General features: G+C 51.9%; 1 protein-coding gene across 1 annotated transcript in view; it reads left to right on the forward strand.

The window, feature by feature from the left end:
• FAM222A (family with sequence similarity 222, member A) overlaps positions 1–18,347 on the forward strand; it is a 54,905-nt gene extending 36,558 nt beyond the window's left edge. The window contains exon 3 of the mRNA XM_011936162.1: positions 15,847–18,347. Within this exon, the coding sequence (XP_011791552.1) occupies positions 15,847–17,123 (1,277 nt within the window). The 3' untranslated portion in view covers positions 17,124–18,347. The remainder of the gene's footprint in view (positions 1–15,846) is intronic.
• Positions 18,348–20,432: the final 2,085 nt, after the last annotated feature.

Consider the following 20,432-nt stretch of genomic DNA (forward strand, 5'->3'; position numbering starts at 1 on the left):
ATTTGTTTCTGTAATAAGAATAGTGCTCACTACCACATCTTTTGCCTTGGTTCACCCATTGTCTGAAGTTGGTCCTCTAGAATATTCCTTAAGAAGGCTTCATGTGAACAATACTCCTGGAGTTTCTGCACATTCAGAATGGTCTACTTGAGTGGGTTATAAAAAAAGCAAGTTCCTGGTTCACTTTGTTTGCTTGAGGATTTTGTAGGTTTTGTTCTACTGTCTTCTAATATTGCATGTTGCCATGGAGAAGCTGAGGATTGATTTTCCCACATCTATTTGATTTCGATCTTTCCGTATCTTTCATGTCCAGTTACTTGACGAGGATGTGTCTTGGAGTTGACCATAGAGAGTCTATTTTCCCTGGAACACAGTACTGTGCCCTTTCAGCATGCAGATCTGTGGCTTGTATTTTAGTTTCGTTCCTTGGGGACTCCAGTTAAGCACATATTGGCTATCTTTCACCTATCTTCCATATGTAGCTTTTTCTGATTAGACCTTTCTGACTCATTTTATGTTGCTCACTTTTTTCCCTATGTTTTCTGCACCTTTTTCTTTTTTTCTTTTTCCTGTGCTCATTCTATTTCCCCCTTTACTTGGGCAATATTCCTGCTCTTGTATATCTTCTTTGTGTTTCTGCTTTATAGAAACAACTGCTTACTAAATTTTTTCCTTCTTGATAAAATACTTATCTATGATCTTCATCTCTTCTGTGACTATATCCTTCTGATGAGAAGTGGTTTTGGCCAACCATGAATTTACTTATGCTTTTCCTTGCTTTCATTTTTTAGTATATTTTTTATTAGGTCCTATGCTGGTTCAATTTAGATTATTTTTATTAGGCCCTATGCTGGTTCGATTTAGATTACGTAGGCGGAAATGAGTTTTTCCCAGTCCATCTGCAGGAGTTCAGGTTAGGGAAAAGCCAGGGCCCTGTCTTGAGCTAACTAAAAATTTCCGTATGTGTGCTTATTTATACTCTTTTTCCTCAGACCCAGGTTCCTGCAAATATGGTTTATAACCCCACCTATTTTTCTCTTCTAAACCAAGTAGGTCTAAGGGAAGAGCCTGTCACCAGCTGACAAATCCCTACTTTCACTGCTTCCAATAAGGGGTTTAGATTTGGTACTCAGGGCATGCCCCTCACTTTTGGAAAGTGTTCGCTGCTGACTTTGAAATCTGCAGGTGTGGCCCTTTTTTCTGCTTCTTAGCCCTACTTGATCTCTGCTACTATTGGCAGCCTGTTCTTTTTTGTTCAGGGGTTTAGCAGCTACACTGTATTCCACTGCAGGAATAAAAAATGGTAACATTTAACCAGCCCTTCCTTGATGAACATTTAGGTTGTTTCTAGTCTCTCACTATTCTAAACATTCCTGTAATGAACATCTTTGTACATGTGCATCAGTGCAAAAAAAAAAAAATTCCAGGCTGGACTGTCTCAAAGGGTCTGTGCCTTTTAGCCTTTGATTGCTACTGTCTAGCTGTCAAGACTCCCTGCCCTCTGCTACCAGATGGCTAGAGGAGGGGCTGGGCCTGATGACCTGTGCTGGCCCTTCCTTCCTGCTCCAAGACCGGAACAGGAGAGTGTGGATGATCACCAAGGACATCCTGCCTCCCCCGCCCATTCAGATCCTTTAACATCTCTTCACTTATTGGAAAAGACAGTGACTCTGCCTATAATTGAAGAGCATGGGAAACAGGAAGGCAGGGAGAGAGATAAGCAGCTAATTGAATTGGGTGCCCTGCTGCTGACAATCAGTGCCTGGATGCTAAGCCAAGGAGGCTCCTGCCCTTTCTTCCTAGGCATGGTTGTTGGGTGATAGGGCCCAGATCTCTCCTCTTGTCCCTGGGCAGAACCAAGGCAGGAAGGGCTTTGTGACCAGACCTGGGGCCATGCTGTGTTTTCAACCAAGAGAGAAAGTTCTCAACCAGGCTATGGGCAAAATGATCTTGGATGAGTGGGTTCGGCCCTCTCCCTCTGTAAAACAAGGGCTCAGATGAGGTGGACCTAAGAAGCCACCCAGCTCTGGCCGTCTGTGATGATAATGTCAAAAGCTTGATTGAGGGGGACGAGGTGGTCCAGTCTGAGACCCCTGTCTCCCTTTTCCTGTAAAACAGGGATCAGAGTAGCTTGTGATGAGGTCTGGCTGTATGCTGAGAAATGGCCAGGGAACCAGAAAGAGCCACAGTTCACTTATCTGGGATCCAAGGTCAGATGGGCCAGAGGAGGTGGGTTGCAATGAGCTGTGGGTCCGGGAGTTTGGGCGGCAGGCTGTCGTGGCCTATCCTAGGTGACTGGAAAAAGTGACCTGCAGAAAAACAAAGGAACCTGCCTACCCCTGGGCCAGCAGCCTGTGGATCTCAACTGCTCAGGGCCTTCCCCACTAATTAATAAATATTTGACTTTCCCATTATGGAGTTAATATGCAAACTTTGAGTCACATGCTGCCGAAGCCCCAGAGAGGCACCATGGGGGCTGGCGGCGAGACCCCATCTCAGGGACTGGGCCTCGTCCCTGTCCAAGGGTCCCAAGGAGGGTGGAGCCAAGGCAGCTGTCCCAGGAGGCAGACATGAGCACCCACCCTCCTCAGCTGGACCTTGGGTAAGTGATGTGGCCTCTCTGTGCCCCAGGCTGCTCTTCTGTGGCTGAGGGTAGCGTGCCCACGCTGCCCCATCCACGTGAACCCCTAGGGCACAAGCTTTGGGACTGTCTAGGGGTCAAATACGGGCTATGCCCTGATGGGGGTGTGTATGTGTGGTCTTGGACAAGTTAGTGACTGTGCCTCCATTTCCTTTGCTGTGATACGGAGACAGGAATGGAAGGAGGGGACCCTGCAGGGCCTAGCAGCTGACCCAGACACCTCACCTGCCCCCATCCCAGGGGCAGGAGCCTCTTTCCCACAATATCCATGCCCACAAGGGGGCAAGAAACTCCGCCACCCATATTGCTCATGATAGATGAGCTTTGAAGGGCTTGTCATCCAAGAGGATCAGGGAGCAGCTCTTCCCCAATTCCCACTCTCACCCCACCCCTACCCTACAGATCCTCAGGACACTGACAGGCTGGAGCTACTGCCCAAGTGAACCGCCGTCCACCAGTATTCCGGCAGGTGCCACTGCTTCCACTCATGCTAATAAAAGACGGAAGAAACAAAGCAATTTAAAATTCCAATGAAATTAAAAATAAATCTAGGGCCGCACAGCAGATTCAGTTATGTAGCTGTTGCTGAGTGCAGCCTGAGGGATGGAAGGAAGGTCTGGGGCCGCCCCCTGCCGCGGGAACCAAGCGTGCAAGAGGACAGAGGCTCGGAGATGAAGGGCCGGGAGCGGGCCAGATAGATCTCATCCCTGTTTAGGATTTAACAACTAAAACTAAGCTCCGAGCCAACTAGGAAGGAAGTCACCCTCCTTCATTTACCAGAGTCCAACCATGATCCACTACAAACAAACTCGAGGTTTGATAAAATCAGAGGGAGACAAAGATCCAGATCACTGCTTGTCCACACACTGCACAGAGGCTGTGGCCAGCACAGATAAGCAAGGACAAGTAAATTAAAAGGTAGTATAAAGATTAGAAAGGAGTAAAATTATCTGCATAGAAAAACCCAAGAACCCAGTTGCAGTAGTCCCAGCTACTCAGGAGGAGATCAGCGTGGCCAACATATTGAGACCCTGCCTCTAAAAAAAGAAAACCCAAGAGAATAAGACTTTAGAAACATAAGATCAACATACTAACACAACTGTACTCCTTGACAGCAGAGGCTGGCAAACATTTTCTGTGAAGAGCAGATATTTTCAGCTTTGCGGGCCATACAGTTTCTTTTGTAATTTATTAACACTCCAGTTCTTGCAGGAATACAGCCACAGACATACATAAATGAAGGGGTGTAACTGTGTTCCAATAAGACTTTATTTACAAAAGCAGGCAGCAGGTCAGATTTGGCCCACAAGGCAGTAGTTTGGGACTCTTTTTTTTGAAACAGGGTCTTGCTCTGTCACCCTGACTGGTGGGCAGTGGCGTGGTCATGGCTTGCTACAGCCTGGACCTCTTGGGCTCCAGTGATTCTCCCACCTCAGCCTCCTGAGTAGCTGGGACTACAAGCTCATGCCACCATGCTCAGATAATTTTTTAATGTTTAGTAGGGATAGGGTCTCACTATGTTACCCAGGCTGGTCTTGAACTCCTGCCTCAAGTGACCCTCCTGCCTCCGCCTCCCAAAGCACTGGGATTACAGGTATGAACTACTGCGCTTAGCCTGTCCATTTTTTAATTCAGTAATTTGTCTTTTTATGAAGTTGTAAAACTTCTTCATATATTCTAGATACAAGTCCCATATCAGGCGCATGATCTGCAAATATTTTCTGCCAGTCTGGAGTTGTCTGCACTGTCTTTATGGTATCCTTTGAAGCACAAAAGTTTTGAATTTTGATGATGTCAGGATGTCTTTGGTCACTTGTATTTTTGGTAAGAAGGCTTTGCATATCCCAGGGTCATTTTAGCTCTTTCATTTAGGTCTGTAATTCTTTTCTTTTCTTTTTTTTTTTTTTTTTTTTGAGATGGAGTTTTGCTGTTGTTGCCCAGGCTGGAGTGAATGTTGCAATCTCAGCTCACCGCAATCTTCCTACCTCAGCCTCCCAAGTAGCTGGGATTACAGGCATGCGCCACCATGCCCAGCTAATTTTGTATTTTTAGAGAGAGTTTCTCCATGTTGGTCAGGCTGGTCTCGAATTCCCAACCTCAGGTGATCTGCCCACCTCGGCCTCCCAAAGTGCTGGGATTACAGATGTGAGCCACTGTGCCCGGCCTGTAATTCATTTTAAGTTTTGTGTACATCATGAGGAACGTATCTAACTTCATTCTTTTGCATATCGATATCTAGCTGTCCCAACACCATTTGTTGAAGAGACCAGTCTTTCTCCTACTGAGTTGTTTTGGCTCCCTTGTGAAAATCAATTGACCATAAATGTAAGGGTTTATTTCTGGATTTTTTTTTTTTTTTTTTTTTTGAGACAGAGTCTCTCTCTGTCGCCCAGGCTGGAGTTCAGTGGCGCCATCTCGGCTCACTGAAAGCTCCACCTTCAAGTGATTCCTGGGTTCAAGTGATTCTCCTGCCTCAGCCTCCCAGGTAGCTGGGATTACAGGCGACTGCCGTCACGCCTGACTAATTTTTTGTATTTTTTTTAGTAGAGACGGAGTTTCACCATGTTAGCCAGGATGGTCTTGACCTCCTGACCTCAGGAGATCTGTCCACCTCGGCCTCCCAAAGTGCTGGGATTACAGGCGTGAGCCACCACGCCTGGCCTATTTTTGGATTTTCTATTCCATTGATTTATATGTCCAACTTTATGCCAGTACCACACTGTCTTGATTCCTGCAGCTTTGTATTAAGTTTTGAAATCAGAAAGTGTAAATTCTCCAACTTTGTCCTCCTCCTTCAAGATTGTTTTGGCTATTCTGAGGCCCATGAAGTGTAGTCTCAGCTTGTCAAGTTCTGCAAAGAAGCCAGCTGAGGTTTTGATAGAGATTTGCATTGGATTTATGGGTCAACTTAGAGAATATTGCTGTCTTATTATTGTCTTCCAATCCATGAACATAGGGTGTTTCCATTTATTTCTTTCAATAATGTTTTACAGTTTTCAGATTTTGAGTTTTGCTCTTTTATTAAATTTATTCCTCAGTCTTCTTTTTGATGCTGTTGTAATTGGAATTTTTTTTATTTTTGGATTGTTCATTGTGAGTATATAGAAACTGTTGATTTTTGTATATGGATCTTGTATCCTGCAACCTTGCTGAACTTCTTTATTCTAATAGTTTTTTAGTGAATTTCTTCGGCTATCCTGTATACAAGATAATGTCATCTGTGACTAGAGATGGTTTTACTTCTTTCTAATATGAATGCTCTTTTTTTGTCTAATTGCTCTGGCAAAAACTTTTATTACAATGTTGAATAGGAGTGGAAAGATACTTTGTCTTATTCCTGATTGTAGAGGGAAAGAATTCAGTCTTTTACCATGAAGTGTCATGTTAACTATGTAGTTTTCATAGTTTTTTGAGTATTTTTATCATGAGGGATATTGATTTGGCAAATGCTCTGTGTCTATTGGGATGAACATGTGGTAGTTGTCCTTCTGTCAATATGGTATTAACATTAATTGATTTTTTGGATGTTGAACTAATCTTGCATTCCTGGGTTAAGTCCCACTTGGTCATAGTATATAATCCTTTTTCTAAGTGGCTGGATTTAGTTTTGCTAGTATTTTGTTGGTTTCTGCATCTATATTCATAATGGCTATAGGTCTATAGTTTTTTTGTGTGTAATATCTTCGTTTGGTTTTAGAATTAGGATAATACTGGTCTTACAGAATTCATTTGGAAGTGTCCTCTCTTTTTTAATGGAAGAGGTTGTGAATAATTAATTCTTATTTAAATGCTTGGTAGAATTCACCCATGAGGCCTTCTAGGTCTGGGCTTTTCATTGTGGGTAGTGTTTTGATTGCTGATTCAATCTCTTTACTTGTTATAGGTCTATTCAGATTTTCTATTTCTTAAGTTAGTCTTGGTAGTTGATGTCTTTCTAGGAATTTGTCCATTTCCTTTAAATTATGAAACTCTGACAAAAGAGGCAAATGGCCTTTATGGAGAAGATAAGTTTATTCAGTGGTATTTTTTAAAGACGTAAATAAACTTAGAAATATGTCATGCATATAGACAGAGATTCAAATGGAAGAAATTCAATCCAATCCCTACATCTTGAGCATTTATGTGTGTGTAACTCAAAAGCTGACTTAATTGATAAAAACAAAGGGATCAAAAATGGCCAAGGCACTTTTGAGAAAGAAGTATCAGGGTTGGGGAAGGGGCTTGTCCTGTTACAGCTTAAAGTTGAGACAGTGGGATCAGCAGAAGGACCGGGAGACAAATGCCATGCTGGGACGAGTGGTTATCCATAGGGAATAAGTGACAGAGGAGCCCTACCTCACACCATACCCAAAAAGGAATCCCAGGCAGACTAGAAATCTAACTTTTGGAAAGCGAAACTGTATCATTCTTTGATGAAAATGATGGAGAATATAATCCCTAGGATAGAAAGGATTTCCAAAATGAGAGAAAAAAAAGACAAGCCACAAATTGCGAGTGGGTGTCTGCAACACTTACAATGAACCAGTATCCAGAATAGAGAGCCACGGATGTGGCTGCAGAAAGACAGTGATGGGAACAGGCAGAGAGCCAGTGGTGGGGAGGGAACAGGACAGGTAGGTGAGTCAGAACAACACATTTATGGCTGGAGACAGACAGGAGTAGGTCTATGTCTGGAGGAAGGTAGAGATGAGGCCAGGCTAAAGACAAAAGGACAGGCAGCAACATCAGGACAAGACAGGAAACACAGACAAATCTGGGGCCCTGGGTGCAGGCAGAGTAAGGTGTGGGCTCCCAAGGACAGAGCCCTGCTAGGGAGTGGGCAAGGGAAACTGAGGAACATGGGAGTATCAAGAAAGTCAGGCTAGGGAGGGATTAAAGTGTCCCTAGCCCCACCTGCAGGGCTACCTTGGCTGCTTCAGGGCTGTGGGGTATAGAAGTTGTGTGTGGATAAACGTGTGCCTAGAGCACCTGACTGTCTTTGTATGTTGAGGGTGTCCCTGAATGTCTGGGCACACATGTGAGCACCTCAGCACATGTATGTAGCTTGCATGTGTGCACATGTTAGAGAACGAGAGGCAGGGTCCTTTGTACTGGGCTCATTGTTCCCTGCTACCCTCCACTGCCATTTCTGGCCCAGAAGGAGCTAGAAGGAAGGTGGCCAGCCTTTTCTGAGCACCTGTACCAGGCTGACTGACATGCATTCTGTCATTTCATCTCCATTCCCCTGCCCTCAGGGGAAACAGACGTCAGGAGAGCTGCAGTCACTTCCCTGAGGTTCCCTGGCTGGTCACTAGGGCACGTGGATTCATACCTGTGGCTGACCTCAGGAGCCCTCAGGCTACCGCCCCAGTCATTGGGCTGGGGCAGGGTCCCTGGGACAGCCAGGAAGGTATGGAGCAGCCACTCCTGTCCCTCCCATAGAGGCTGGAGAACAGCTGTGTCTGCCCTAGCCCAGCCGCCATCCCTGCCCCCCTTCCTGGGCGACCTCATTAGGGATTCTGCCTCTGCCACCAGCTAATTAGTGTCACGTTAATTGAGCATTCAGGAGGCTGCCACCTCCAAGGGCAGAATGTGGCAGCGAAGGGGAATGCAGATGTGGAGCTGCTCCCCCCGACGAGCTGGGGCCAGGCCCTGTGCCAGGGACCCCTTCCATCCTAGAGAAGCCCTGGATGCCCCTTGCTGCCCCATTTCAACACAGATAATACCCTGCGCCCTAACAAAGGAGGCAGTAGACAAAGCATGCAACAGCTTGAGAAAGAGACGACAGTGGGTGAACACCTACTGTGTGCTTGCACACCTTTCACTCTCCCCTCTCCTATGGGAAGGTGGGAATTTGCTCCATTCTACCGTCCAGAAAGCTGAAGTCCACCAAGGGAACCCCTTCTCCAGGGGCATGCCCAGTGAAGCAGTAGGAACCTAGGACCACAGTGGGATCCAGGAGGTAGCTCTGGTGCCAGAAGTCAGCTCCAAGCCTCCTGGCCGCCGCTCCCATCTCCTTGGACAGGTGACTTGCCCTCTCTGAGCCTCAGCTGCTCATCTGTCAAATGGGGGCAGCCCCAGAATGTACCCCACAGGGTGATGAGGGCTGAAGAACAGACACGCCTCTCCCTGGACCCAGCCTAGCCCTGCCTGGCTCACTCTGCGGTAGGTGCCTGGGGTCCCATATCACAGGCCCTGTGGTGCAGTGTTGCAGCGCAAGCTCCTCACCGCTCCATGGTCCCTCTGCACACCCCCAAACCACTCTGCCTGCCCTGCCCCCTCCTCAGCTTCTGGAGGCCTGCCCTCGTGCCTCCCTATAGCAACATTAAATCCCACTCAAAGGGCTGGTTTTAATTGGCTTAATATACTCGTTAATAACCGCATCTATTTAACACACCTGTAAAAGGCCCATACCATTAACTTAATGGCAGCAGCAGCTCATCCAGCACTTCCAGCCCAGCCAGCCTTTTAAATTTCCCGACAAGTCTTTAATGGGGGCCACAGCAGGCAGAGGCAGAGCAGGGGAAGGAGTGGCCCAGTACACAGTGGGGAGCACCCTGGTTTCTGCACATTTGAGCCCAGATGCTGCCTGGCGGCTGCCCCTGCAACCTCTCAAAGGCCTGGGAACGGGATTCTTTGGCCTTGGAGCCGCCATCTGTGGGACGCTTCCCAAGCACCCTCGGTGGTGGCAGCCACAGTTATTTAGATGTCAGGTGGTGAGAAAAAACAGGATCTGCCCTAGAAGGTCTCCAAATCTAGACGAGGAGAAAAGTCGACCGTCAGCTACAGCATGGGGGTCCTACGAGGGCACGTCAGAGGCTGCCTGGCTGGGGGACACCTTGGCTGAGATCTGAGGGTCAGGAGAGCCAGTGGGCCAGGGTGTAGGCAACTTCTTTTACTGCATTTACCCAGCACACAACGCAAGCTCCTACTGTGTACCACGCACCAGTGGGCACCAGTGCATGGTGGAGTGCTGGGTCCCTGCCTCATAGACAACAGCCCCCTACAGTCCCACACTCACCACTTTGGATCAGGTGCTGTGCCCCACAGATGAGGCCCTTCGCATAGAGGCATCAGGCAGGGAAAACAGATGCAGACCGGGAGAGCAGTCTGTTCAGGTGGTCAGCACGGGGAGGCAGCGCTTCAGTTAGACCCTAAAGGACCAGTGAGGCTTCGGTTATGGAGGGAAGAGGGCACATCAGTGTGAGAGAACGGGCCCAAGCCAGAGTACCGATGCTGCCCAGTGACTGAGAGCAGGAGCCAGGGGGATGAAGGACCTGGGCTCAAATCCTGGCTCACAGATCCTCTCACGGCCACCAGAGGTCTCAAACTGGCAGCCTGTGGGCCACATACCGCCCACCTGGTGTGTGGTTGGCCCTGCTGGGTATTTGAACGCTGCTTAAATGCGAATTTTCTCTGGACAGGACGCACCCTCCCCGCCCACCTCAGTCCCTGCCATCTGTCCTCTATAGGCATTTGTTTGTGACCCCCGCTTGACACTTCTTGAACATCTGACCTTCTCTTCTGAAGCACGGGGCTGCCATGAGGACTGGGCAAGGGCAAGGCCGTGAGGGTTTGGCACAATGCCTGGCCTGGATGGAATAGTCAACAGAGGGTGGCATATGAGAGGAAGCTGGGGACGCCGTGTGTGGCTCCAGGGGCCTGTGGGAAGGAGGCCTGGGCCAGGTGGCCAGAGCCTTGAATGCCACCCTGAGCAGCTCAGACTCACACAAGCAGGAGCTCAGTGGAGGGCGTTACAGAAAGAGGCAGCTGGGAGCTTGGAGGCAGTGGAGGGGGCTCCAATGAAGTCATCACCAACCCTACAACCATGTGCCCACTGAGGGTAGGCACTGAGCTAGGCCAGCTGTTAATACCTCTCACAGAACCTCCCAGGTCAGCAGCAGTATTCACCCATTTCACATGAGGGAAAATGAAAGCTCAGAGAGGGACAGTGGTATGCCTAAGGCCACACAGCCAGTGTGTGGCAGAGCTGGGATTTGAACCAGAGCCATGGCTCAGAGTCCACGTTCCACCTGCAGCCCCACCCCCAGGCGCTGTAACGCTGCCCCCCAGGCCTCTGTCTTCCCAGGTGTAGGAACTGCCTCACCAAGGCGGGTGGGGAGCCAGAAGGGGCCACAGGAGTAAGAGGAGCTTTGATGCAGCTGCCAAGGGCACTACCCCAGGCTCCAGGCAGGACCCGAGGAAGGCAGGGAGCTGTGCACCCCTCCCCACATCCTAAATCAATACTCAGTCACTGGCTACTGGCAATTATAGAAAAGCACAGAGAAATAAAATCCCCCTGCCATCCCATAACCCACGCCCTCTTCCCCAGGGTGGGCTGCTGTCAGCATTTGGGGCTTGTTTCTTTATGCCTTGGTTCCACCTCCTTCCAGAGAGGAGAGAGCCTGTGAGGGTGTAGTAAGCTACAGGCATGTGGGAGCAACCTCTTTCCATGTGCCTGCCCCGTCCATATCCCCCACATCTCCAGGGCCTCTGGAACCTCATGTTTAGGGCCCAGCAAGTCCCATTGCTTCTGAGGGCCCCTGGGTGTGGGTACTCTGCCTAGAGCCGGCAGTTGGGCTGCTCCTAGGGCTTCCTTTGGCCTGTCTCCAGCCAGCAGCCTGAGGGGTCTTAGGAAGACCCCAGTCAGATCTCTGTCTTCTCGGCTCAGAATCTTCCAACGTGGAAGAAACCCCCACCCTTTGCTGATTGCATGCTTTTGGGAAACTCTGAGCTTCCACTTCCTGCTCTGTACAGGGGGACCTGCATGAGTCATCTACTGCTGTGTGACAAGCAAAACTCAGTGGCTTAAGGCAGCAACAGTCACTTAATATCTCTCATGGTTTCGGTGGCTTAGGAAGTCGGGAGCAGCTTGCCTGAGTGGTTCTGCTCAGGGTCTCTCATGAGGTTGCAGTCAGGATATTGGCTAGGGCTGCAGTCTCATCTGAAGGCCTGACTGGGGCTGGAGTATCTACTTCCAAGAAGTCTCACATGGTCTTCTTGGCTGCAGTTCATGGCCACATGGGCCTCTTTCTCCATGGGCTGCTCCAGTGTCCAGACACAGCAGTGGCTTCCCCGAGAACAAGTGGTCTGAGAGAGTGAGTGAGTGAGGAAGCCATAACTACTTTTATGACTGAGCCCTGGAAGTCATACTCTTTCACTTCCAGAGTATCATACTAGTTATACAGGTCAGTCCTGTTCAGTGTGGGTCTCAGGGACTGGACAGGGCATGAATACCAGGAGGTATAAAAATCATTGGTGTGAGTGGCATGGAGGCCATGTCCAAATGTCATAACTTGTCTGTTTCCTCATCAGTAAAACGGGGACTATCTCCCACCTCTAGGTTGTTGGGGCCTCCAAACAAGAGTCGTCAAGAAAAGCCATGGAGGCTGGATGCTGTGGCATCTCAAAGTGCTGACCTGTAATCCCAGCACTTTGAGACACCAAGGTGGGAGGGTCACTTGAGCCCAGTAGTTTGAGACCAGCCTGGGCAACATAGTGAGACCCCATCTCTACAAAAAAAATATAAAAATCAGCCAGGTGTAGTGGCACACCCTTGTAGTCCCAGCTACTTGGGAGACTGAGGCAGCAGGATCATTTGATCCTGGGAGGTTGAGGCTGCAGTGAGCTATGACTGTGCCACTGCATTCTACCCTGAATGAGACCCTGTCTTAAAAAAAAAAAAAGAAGAAGAAGAAGAAAAGCCATGGCCATGGAGCCTAGCACATACTAGACACTCACCAAAATGAGCTTCTGTATTATGGCACTTTCTGTGGAATGGCAGAGGGACCAGGTCACCCTCAGTGAGCCCTGTTGACCACATGGGGGCAAAATGCCGCTTCTTTCAGTGAATGGGGACTGGGAACAGGCATTTTTCTTCTTCTTGTTCTTAAGGTTTTAAACACCTAATTTATTCCATCCATTAGATAGATTTTGTAGATTTAATCATTTTCACAGTTGGTGGCTCATTGGATACTCAAGATAAACTCCAAATGAAAGTATAATGGTGAGGACAAATGAGTTTTCACACCACAATGGCAGAAACTTGCTTGGGAAGAGAGTTTAAGAGGAACAAAAATACGTACAGATATAATTTTTTTTTCCCCGGCAGCTGCTTTTGCTGACTCCAGTAGGTTACCACAGTTAATTTCACCAGTTTTGTTCATCTGTAAAATTGCATAAAAGTGACATTTTTGTGCTCATTATAGCAACTGCTGATTTATGGCTGGTAAATGAAGAGCTGGTCCCTTTTTTGCGGGACTCTCCGAGTGGCGCTAAGTGCCCATGAAATTGCTTGTATAATGTAGTTTAAATCCAATCTCGGAGAAAGATTCCCCCGTTGGCCAAAGTGACATTTCCATTCTCCACACCGGGTTTATTTTAGGCCACTTAGGAGGAGGCTGCCCCGGGCAGAGTCAGGATGGGGGCCATGGCCGGGTCTACTTGCCAGCCCCAGTGAGGCCAGATGGACGGAGAGCCACCTACTTCTTCACTCCCTGCTGCCCTGGCCAGATCAGACCACACCGTTCACCCCAGGGCAGAGGCAAATAAGCCGACTGAAGCTCATTTGCCTAGGCTCATAGGCCTGCCCATGCCTTACCCTGCTTAAAACCTCCCATGGCTGCCCAGTGTCCCAGGTCGGGGCTTCTCCCCCTGGGTCCTGCTGACAGTTGGAGTTGGGCCCTTCTCGGTGGCAGAGCTGTCCTGTGCGTTGCAGGATGTTAGCGGCATCCCAGGCTGTGACCCAGCCAATGCCAGTAGCGCCTCTACCCCTAGCCGTGACAGCCAAACATGTCTCTACACACAGCCAGAGTGCCCCGTGCAGCGAGAGCCGCTGTCCTGCAGCGAAGAGGCTCTCCCTGCTCTGGCTCGAGGCCCTCCTGGCCAGCTACCTCTCTTGGGCTTCTCTCTGCAAGCCTGCCCCGGGCTCCCTCTGTCCTCCTGAGTCATTTACAGTTCCCACCGGACTGCTTACCTCCCAGGGCCGTTGCCTGGGCTGTTTACTCTGCCTGAAATCTGTTTCTCTCCTCCCTTTTCACCCCTTCTACCAGTGGCCCAGGACTTAACCAGGATATAGTTCCTTTTGGGAAGCTGTCTCTGGACCTCCATGTCTCGCCACTGCCTGTTCCTCTCCATCCCGTTTCACTTGGAGGAGCCCCCGAGGGTGTCAGGGACAATGCTTTAGAAGGATGGGACGTGGCCCGTGGCCTTCTGATCAGTGGGGAGGTAGCACGGTCCGCAATTTATCCCCGCTGCGATGCCAGTCCCACCTGTGCCCGTTGGAAGAGTGGCATGAGCCCCCTGCCCCTTCCTTATCTGGGAGGGCCCTTTCTCTGGGCAGACGGGGAGGGTATTAATACTAACGCTCACAGAACACCAGCTTTTGTTAATGCCATCTACCGTGCGTGACCTGTCAAACCCTCCCAGCCACCTTGGGATGTAGTATTAGCAACAGCATCACCCCATTTCACAGATGAGGAAGCAGAGGCTGAGTGGTGAAGCTCCTCTCCCAAGCCCCCCTGAGAGTCATGAGCTCTAAGCACCTGTGATGTACCTCACCCCCTACTGAGCCCCCTGGTGCCTCTATTCCTTGAGGCCACCTTGCAGACCTGGCATGATCATGACCCCCTTTCTACAGGTGGGAAAACTGAGGCTCAGCTGGGCAAACTACATGCCCAGCACCATTCCATCTGCCTCATGAACTCCACCACCACCACTCTCCACGCCCCTCCTCAGCCCCAGGAAAGCCGTGGGCTGCCCTTGGGAATGTCTCAGGACCAGGGAAGGGATTGGATCGGGGCAGAAGTCTGCCCGCCATGGCCCTCCTTCCCCATGGCAGGGCCAGTTGTGTCCACTTACAGTGGCACTACTGGGTACAGCCTGTAGCACAGAGCATGCCCTTCAGCCCCACGTGGATGGCTGACTAAAAAGGCAGCAGCAGCCACACCGGCCTTGCAGGTGACCGGTAGACTCAGGGAGGGGCCAGGAAGCAAGAGGCAGCAGCTCGCTCTGGCGCTAAGCCCCATCTGCCCTGTTCACATAGGAGCATGCTTAACCAGCCCATGAGGTGGGCAGGGGGTCACCATCCCGTTTCACAGGTGAGAAAGGGAGGCACAGGGAGGATAAAAGGGTTAGAAGGAAGGAATGTCCCCAGAGTGGTGACAGAATAAAAGATGACACCAAGCACTGGCAGGTTGTGGGGTCACTGGAACTCCTGTGCTCTGCAGATGGGAGTGTAGCTGGGCATGGTCTCTCTCTCTCTCTCTCTCTCTCTCTTTCTTTTCCATAGAGATGAGGTCTTGCTGTGTTGCCCAGGCTGATCTTGAACTCCTGGGCTCAAGCAATCCTTCCACAGTTTCCCAAAGTGCTGGGATTACAGGTGTGCGCCACCTTACCCAGCCTGTGGCACTATTTCTGTCAGCTAGAAACAACCCAAATGCCATCAAGAATAGAAAGGATGGGCCAAGCACAGTGGCTCATGCCTGTAATCCCAGCACTTTGGGAGGCTGATGCAGGAGGATCACTTGAGCTCAGGAGTTTGAGACTGGCCTGGCCAACGTGGCGCAACCCCGTCTCTGCAAAAAATATAAAAATTAGCCAGGTATAGTGGTGCATACCTAGGATCACTTGAGCCTAGGAGGTCAAGGCTGTAGTGAGCCATGATTGCACCACAGCACTCCAGCCTGGGTGACAGAGCAAGACCCTGTCTCTAAAAGAACAGAAAGGATAAACAGATTGAGGTATAGTCACACAATAAATACCATATAGCAATGAGACAGGCCAAACTACTCCCCACGCAGCCACCTGGATGACTCTCACATAGTATGAAGTGACAGAAGCCAGGTGCAAATGAGTACATACTGTAGAATTCCATCTTACCACTTACACAAACCAGGCACAACCAGTCCATGTTAGAAGTCAGGATAGTGGTTAGCGTGGTGTGGTTAGAGACTGGGAGGGGCCCGGGGACCCTGCAGGGGATTAGCAATGTCCTGTCTCTTGGCCTGGGTGCCATAAAACAGGTGTGTTCCTTTTGTGAAAGTTCATCAGGCTTATGATGCAGTCAGTTCCCTGCACTTTACACTTAAATTCAAAGTTTAAAAATGTAGAAGGAATAAGGAATGAAACAAATGGGAAATGAGTGGAGGGGGAGGGACTCGTGAGCCCTGTGGGGAAAGGTGGGCGTGGCCTCCTGATGGACCCTCACACGCGCTTTCCTCCCGCAGGCGAGGCAGTGGCCAGCGCCATGCATTCCTCCCGCTACCCAAGCCCGGCAGAACTGGACGCCTATGCCGAGAAGGTGGCCAACAGCCCGCTGTCCATCAAGATCTTCCCCACCAACATCCGTGTGCCCCAGCACAAGCACCTCAGCCGCACAGTCAATGGCTATGACACCAGTGGCCAGCGCTATAGCCCCTACCCACAGCACACCGCTGGCTACCAGGGCCTTCTGGCCATCGTCAAGGCCGCGGTTTCCTCCTCCAGCACGGCCGCACCAGCTGGGCCCGCCAAAAGTGTGCTCAAGAGCGCCGAGGGCAAGCGGACCAAGCTGTCACCGGCCGCCGTGCAGGTGGGCATTGCGCCCTACCCAGCGCCCAGCACTCTGGGGCCCTTGGCCTACCCCAAGCCACCTGAGGCGCCTGCTCCACCACCCGGCCTGCCTGCAGCCGCCACTGCCGCCTCCGTCATCCCCCTGCCAGGCCGGGGCCTGCCCCTGCCACCTTCCAACCTGCCCTCCATCCACAGCCTCCTCTACCAGCTCAACCAGCAGTGCCAGGCCCCGGGCGCCGCACCCCCTGCCTGCCAGGGCGTGGCTGTTCCCCATCCCAGCCCTGCCAAGCACGGCCCAGTGCCCAGCTTCCCCAGCATGGCCTACTCGGCCGCAGCCGGTCTGCCCGACTGCCGGAAAGGCACTGAGCTGGGCCAGGGAGCCACCCAAGCCTTGACGTTGGCTGGGGCCACCAAGCCTGCAGGGTACGCAGACAGCGGCCTGGATTACCTGCTGTGGCCGCAGAAACCACCCCCACCACCGCCCCAGCCACTGCGTGCCTACAGTGGGAGCACGGTGGCCAGCAAGTCCCCCGAGGCTTGTGGGGGCCGGGCATACGAGCGGGCCAGCGGGTCACCACTCAACTGTGGCGTGGGGCTGCCCACCAGCTTCACCGTGGGCCAGTACTTTGCAGCCCCCTGGAACAGTGTGCTGGTGACCCCCACCAGCGACTGCTACAACCCGGCGGCGGCGGTGGCGGTGACGGAGCTGGGGCCGGGGGCAGCCCGGGAGCTGGCTGGGCCTCCCGCAGATGCCCTCTCGGGCCTGCCCAGCAAGAGTGTGTGCAACACATCGGTGCTGAGCAGCAGCCTGCAGTCGCTGGAGTATCTCATCAATGACATCCGGCCGCCCTGCATCAAGGAGCAGATGCTGGGCAAGGGCTATGAGACGGTGGCCGTGCCCCGGCTACTCGACCACCAGCATGCCCACATCCGCCTACCCGTCTACAGATAAGGCCTGCCCTGCAGATGCACGGACACGCGGACGGGGCATGGAGCAGGGAGGCAGGTGGAAGAACAGGGTGGGCGGCTCACGGGGGCACTCAGCCCCACCCTGTGCCTGCTGATGCCCACAGGGAAGCCAGGCTGGTTGCCGTCTTGCTGTGGCCGGATGGAGGGTGGCAGGGCAACCTCACATACCAAGGCCCTTCCCCACCATCGGTTGCCCCAGGACACAGGGAGGGCCTGGGAGCAGCCCCTGACGCCCATGCCTTCCTTTAAGCTGGCAGAGGCAGGGGGAGAGAACCACTCAAAAACAAGAATGGTTCTTTCTGGGCCTCCTGGGACAGAGGCCCAGGGTAAGGTGGGGTGCAGGAAGAAACGGGCGCATCAGAGTCAGGGTGGGGGCAGAGCAGCCCCCAGGGGTCAGGCAGCTATGTCTCCCCACACTGACTCCCCAGTATTCTGGAAAAGGGGCACAGGAGGCCGATAGGAAGTCACTGGGCCCAGAATGTCTCCCCACTAGCCAGGTGAAGACCACTCTGACAGAGGCCCCAGCGACCATACCAGTCCCCCTGTTCCTCCTCCCCTTGCCCCCACCATTCCTTGCTAACACAGAGTTGCACCCCATCCCCATTCTCCAAACCCTGGACTACCATCTTCCCCCTTCTCTCCAATACATCTTATAGGGCTGCTGGGTACAGTTGTGCAAGCTGGGCACTGCACAAGGGCACCTTGTCCAAGGAGACACCACTTTCACCCAAACTTGTATATTTATTACAATTTTCTGCATCTTGAGGAAGGGGCGTCATTTTCCTGTTCGCACAAAGGCACCACAGGGGCTAACGATGGGCCTGCAATCTTAGATCCCATTCAGAGAGAACCTCCCTTGCCTTTGAGGGGTCTCTTGGGACCGTCCTGGTTTTAACTGGGAGGCCCAATCCAACTCCTTTCCTGCAAACCACCCTCCAAGGCCTGTCCCACATGATCAAGTGGGGGAAAGATAGGCAGGAGTCCCCTCATGAAGTCCCCAAGTCCTGGCCCCTCTGGCGCTCTGGAAGCGGTACTGTATCTCTCTCCAAGGCCTGTTCAAGCACTAAGTGCATTTACAAATCTCTGAGAATGTTTTTTTTTTATACTAAAATTGACCATTATATTCTACTGTGAGAAGTGCAGTCTGCACTATATTGTTTTAAAAACGAAGAGAAAGAAAAAAAAAGGAAAACACAGATGGCGTCTCGGCTGTCGGGTTGCTTTTGTAGCTCTTGTTTTCGTTTTCTTTCTTCCTCCCCTTAGGAGTGAAGGGGGCTGTCTGCTCCCAGCTGACCAGGCTTGCAGCCCAGGAGGGAAGCAGGCCAGGAACCTCCGGGTACCTCCTGTGCGTGGGGCATTCCGCACCCAGTGCTTCCCCTATTCCAGCTCTTTCAAGATGGACATTGTCATTTAGCACACAGGCTGATGGCCGCTAGTCACGGCCAGTAGTCGATCCCCAGAGCAGCAGAGACAGAACCAAACGGGGGCCTCTTCCTCATTCCCTCGATGGTGGTCTCGAGGGGGCATCTCCCCTCCATCACAATTTATTCCCAGCTCTTCCTCTGTACCTGGCATGCTCCAAGGGGCCATGGTGGCAGTAGGGCTGGGGACAGGCCACAGTGGCTAGGCAGCAGCCATCTCCGTGGCCAACTGCAGCTCAGCCAGGCCAGACACCCCAGTGCCCACCCACCCCCTGCTCTGGTGCCTGGGGATTTGCAGGAGACCACCCCTGCCCCAGGGAGCTCAGCATTTATTAGGCCCTGGCTGTGAACCAGGCATCTTCCTACATACTGTATCTTGCCAGAGCCGTACAACACCCTTGCAGGGTGGGAGGCATTCTAGAGGAGAGAACTAAGACTTGAAGCAATCTGTGCGAGGTCACACAGCAAATCTGTGGGAAGCTGGGGTTCAAACCTCACAACGTGGACTCCTCCCTGTGTCCCGTTCCTGCCTTCGCCTCCTCCCATCTCTTCTCCCCCAGCCTCCTAACCCAATATTAGGGCCGGAGAACTGGAGAGCTCCAACTAAGGCAGGCCTCCCCTCCCATTCATAGAGCCCTGCTAGGGTGGCTGGCAATGGTGAAGTCCAGGGCAGAGACGGGGCAGAGGGGACGCCTTGGATTTGACTCTGCGGTGGGTGGTCCACCTCCCTGAGACCAGGCATCCAAGTTGGGCAGCACATACTACCCAGGCCACAGAAGAGAAAACAGAGGCTCCGAGAGGAAGGGACTGTGTCCGGGGGGGACCCGGGCCTTTCTGCACTGGGTCAATGAGCCAAGCACATCACCCCAGCCCCTGGGGAGCAGGAGCTGGGAAAGGCAGAGCTGCGTGAAAGGCTGCCGGGAATCACAAATAGGACACAACTAGTATAAATAGCAATCGACAGTGCTTTTCTCATCTCACTTGAGTCTATCAGGTAGGTGATAAAATCATGCCCATTTTACATATGAGGACACAACCTGACCAACAGCCACAAGGATGTTGAGAGGGAGCGAGATGTTCTGGCTGCTAGCCCCACCCTCACCCCCATTCATAATCAAAGCCCGCCTGGGGGCATCCGGAACCCAGGGGAGCCCGGACGGGGCAAGCCCAGCAGGCCTAGCCTCTGCAGTGGGCTAGACTTGGGTTCCAATTCTGACAATGCCACCGTGAGTGATCCTAACCAATCCATTTCCCAAGGGGGCGGCACCAGACCCAGAGATGGAATTCAAGCAGGCAAAAGCACAGTGTCGGCACTCGGGAGGGAGCAGGACAGGAAACCAAGGTAGGGCCAGGTGTTGCACTGGGAGATGGCCTATGGCTTAGCTGTTCCCAATCGTCACCACTGGGGCCACCCAAGCACCAACTTGGTCACCCAGGTCCCCATGTCCTTGGTCAACCGCCAGGCGTACCCACACTGGGGCATCAGGAGAGGGGAACCGGGAGAGGCTGGAGCCACTCTCCGTGCCGGGTCTCTCACATTTGGATATCAGGGCAAAGGACGCACCTGCTATCCTGGAAAAACCTCCTCATCCTCTGCAGGATGGGGTCTGTGCACGTGGCATGTGGGGGCACACGGCACAGTCAAGGTCTGGGCCCAGGAACGCAGCTGGGGCTCTAGCCCTGACTCCCTGTGCCTCCTTGGGCCTCAGTTTCCCCATCTAGGAACTGGGCTGGCTGGTCTCAAAGTGCCCTCTGGTGGCCATTCTAGCATGGTTTCTTTATACAATCAATCACCTTTGATTACCACATTGATGGGGTAGGACAGGTGACCAAAGCATTGCTATCACTGCTACAATTACCGAGATCCCACA

Source organism: Colobus angolensis, unplaced genomic scaffold (genome assembly GCF_000951035.1).
Source record: "Colobus angolensis palliatus isolate OR3802 unplaced genomic scaffold, Cang.pa_1.0 Scaffold10, whole genome shotgun sequence".
Classification (NCBI taxonomy): Eukaryota; Metazoa; Chordata; class Mammalia; order Primates; family Cercopithecidae; genus Colobus; species Colobus angolensis.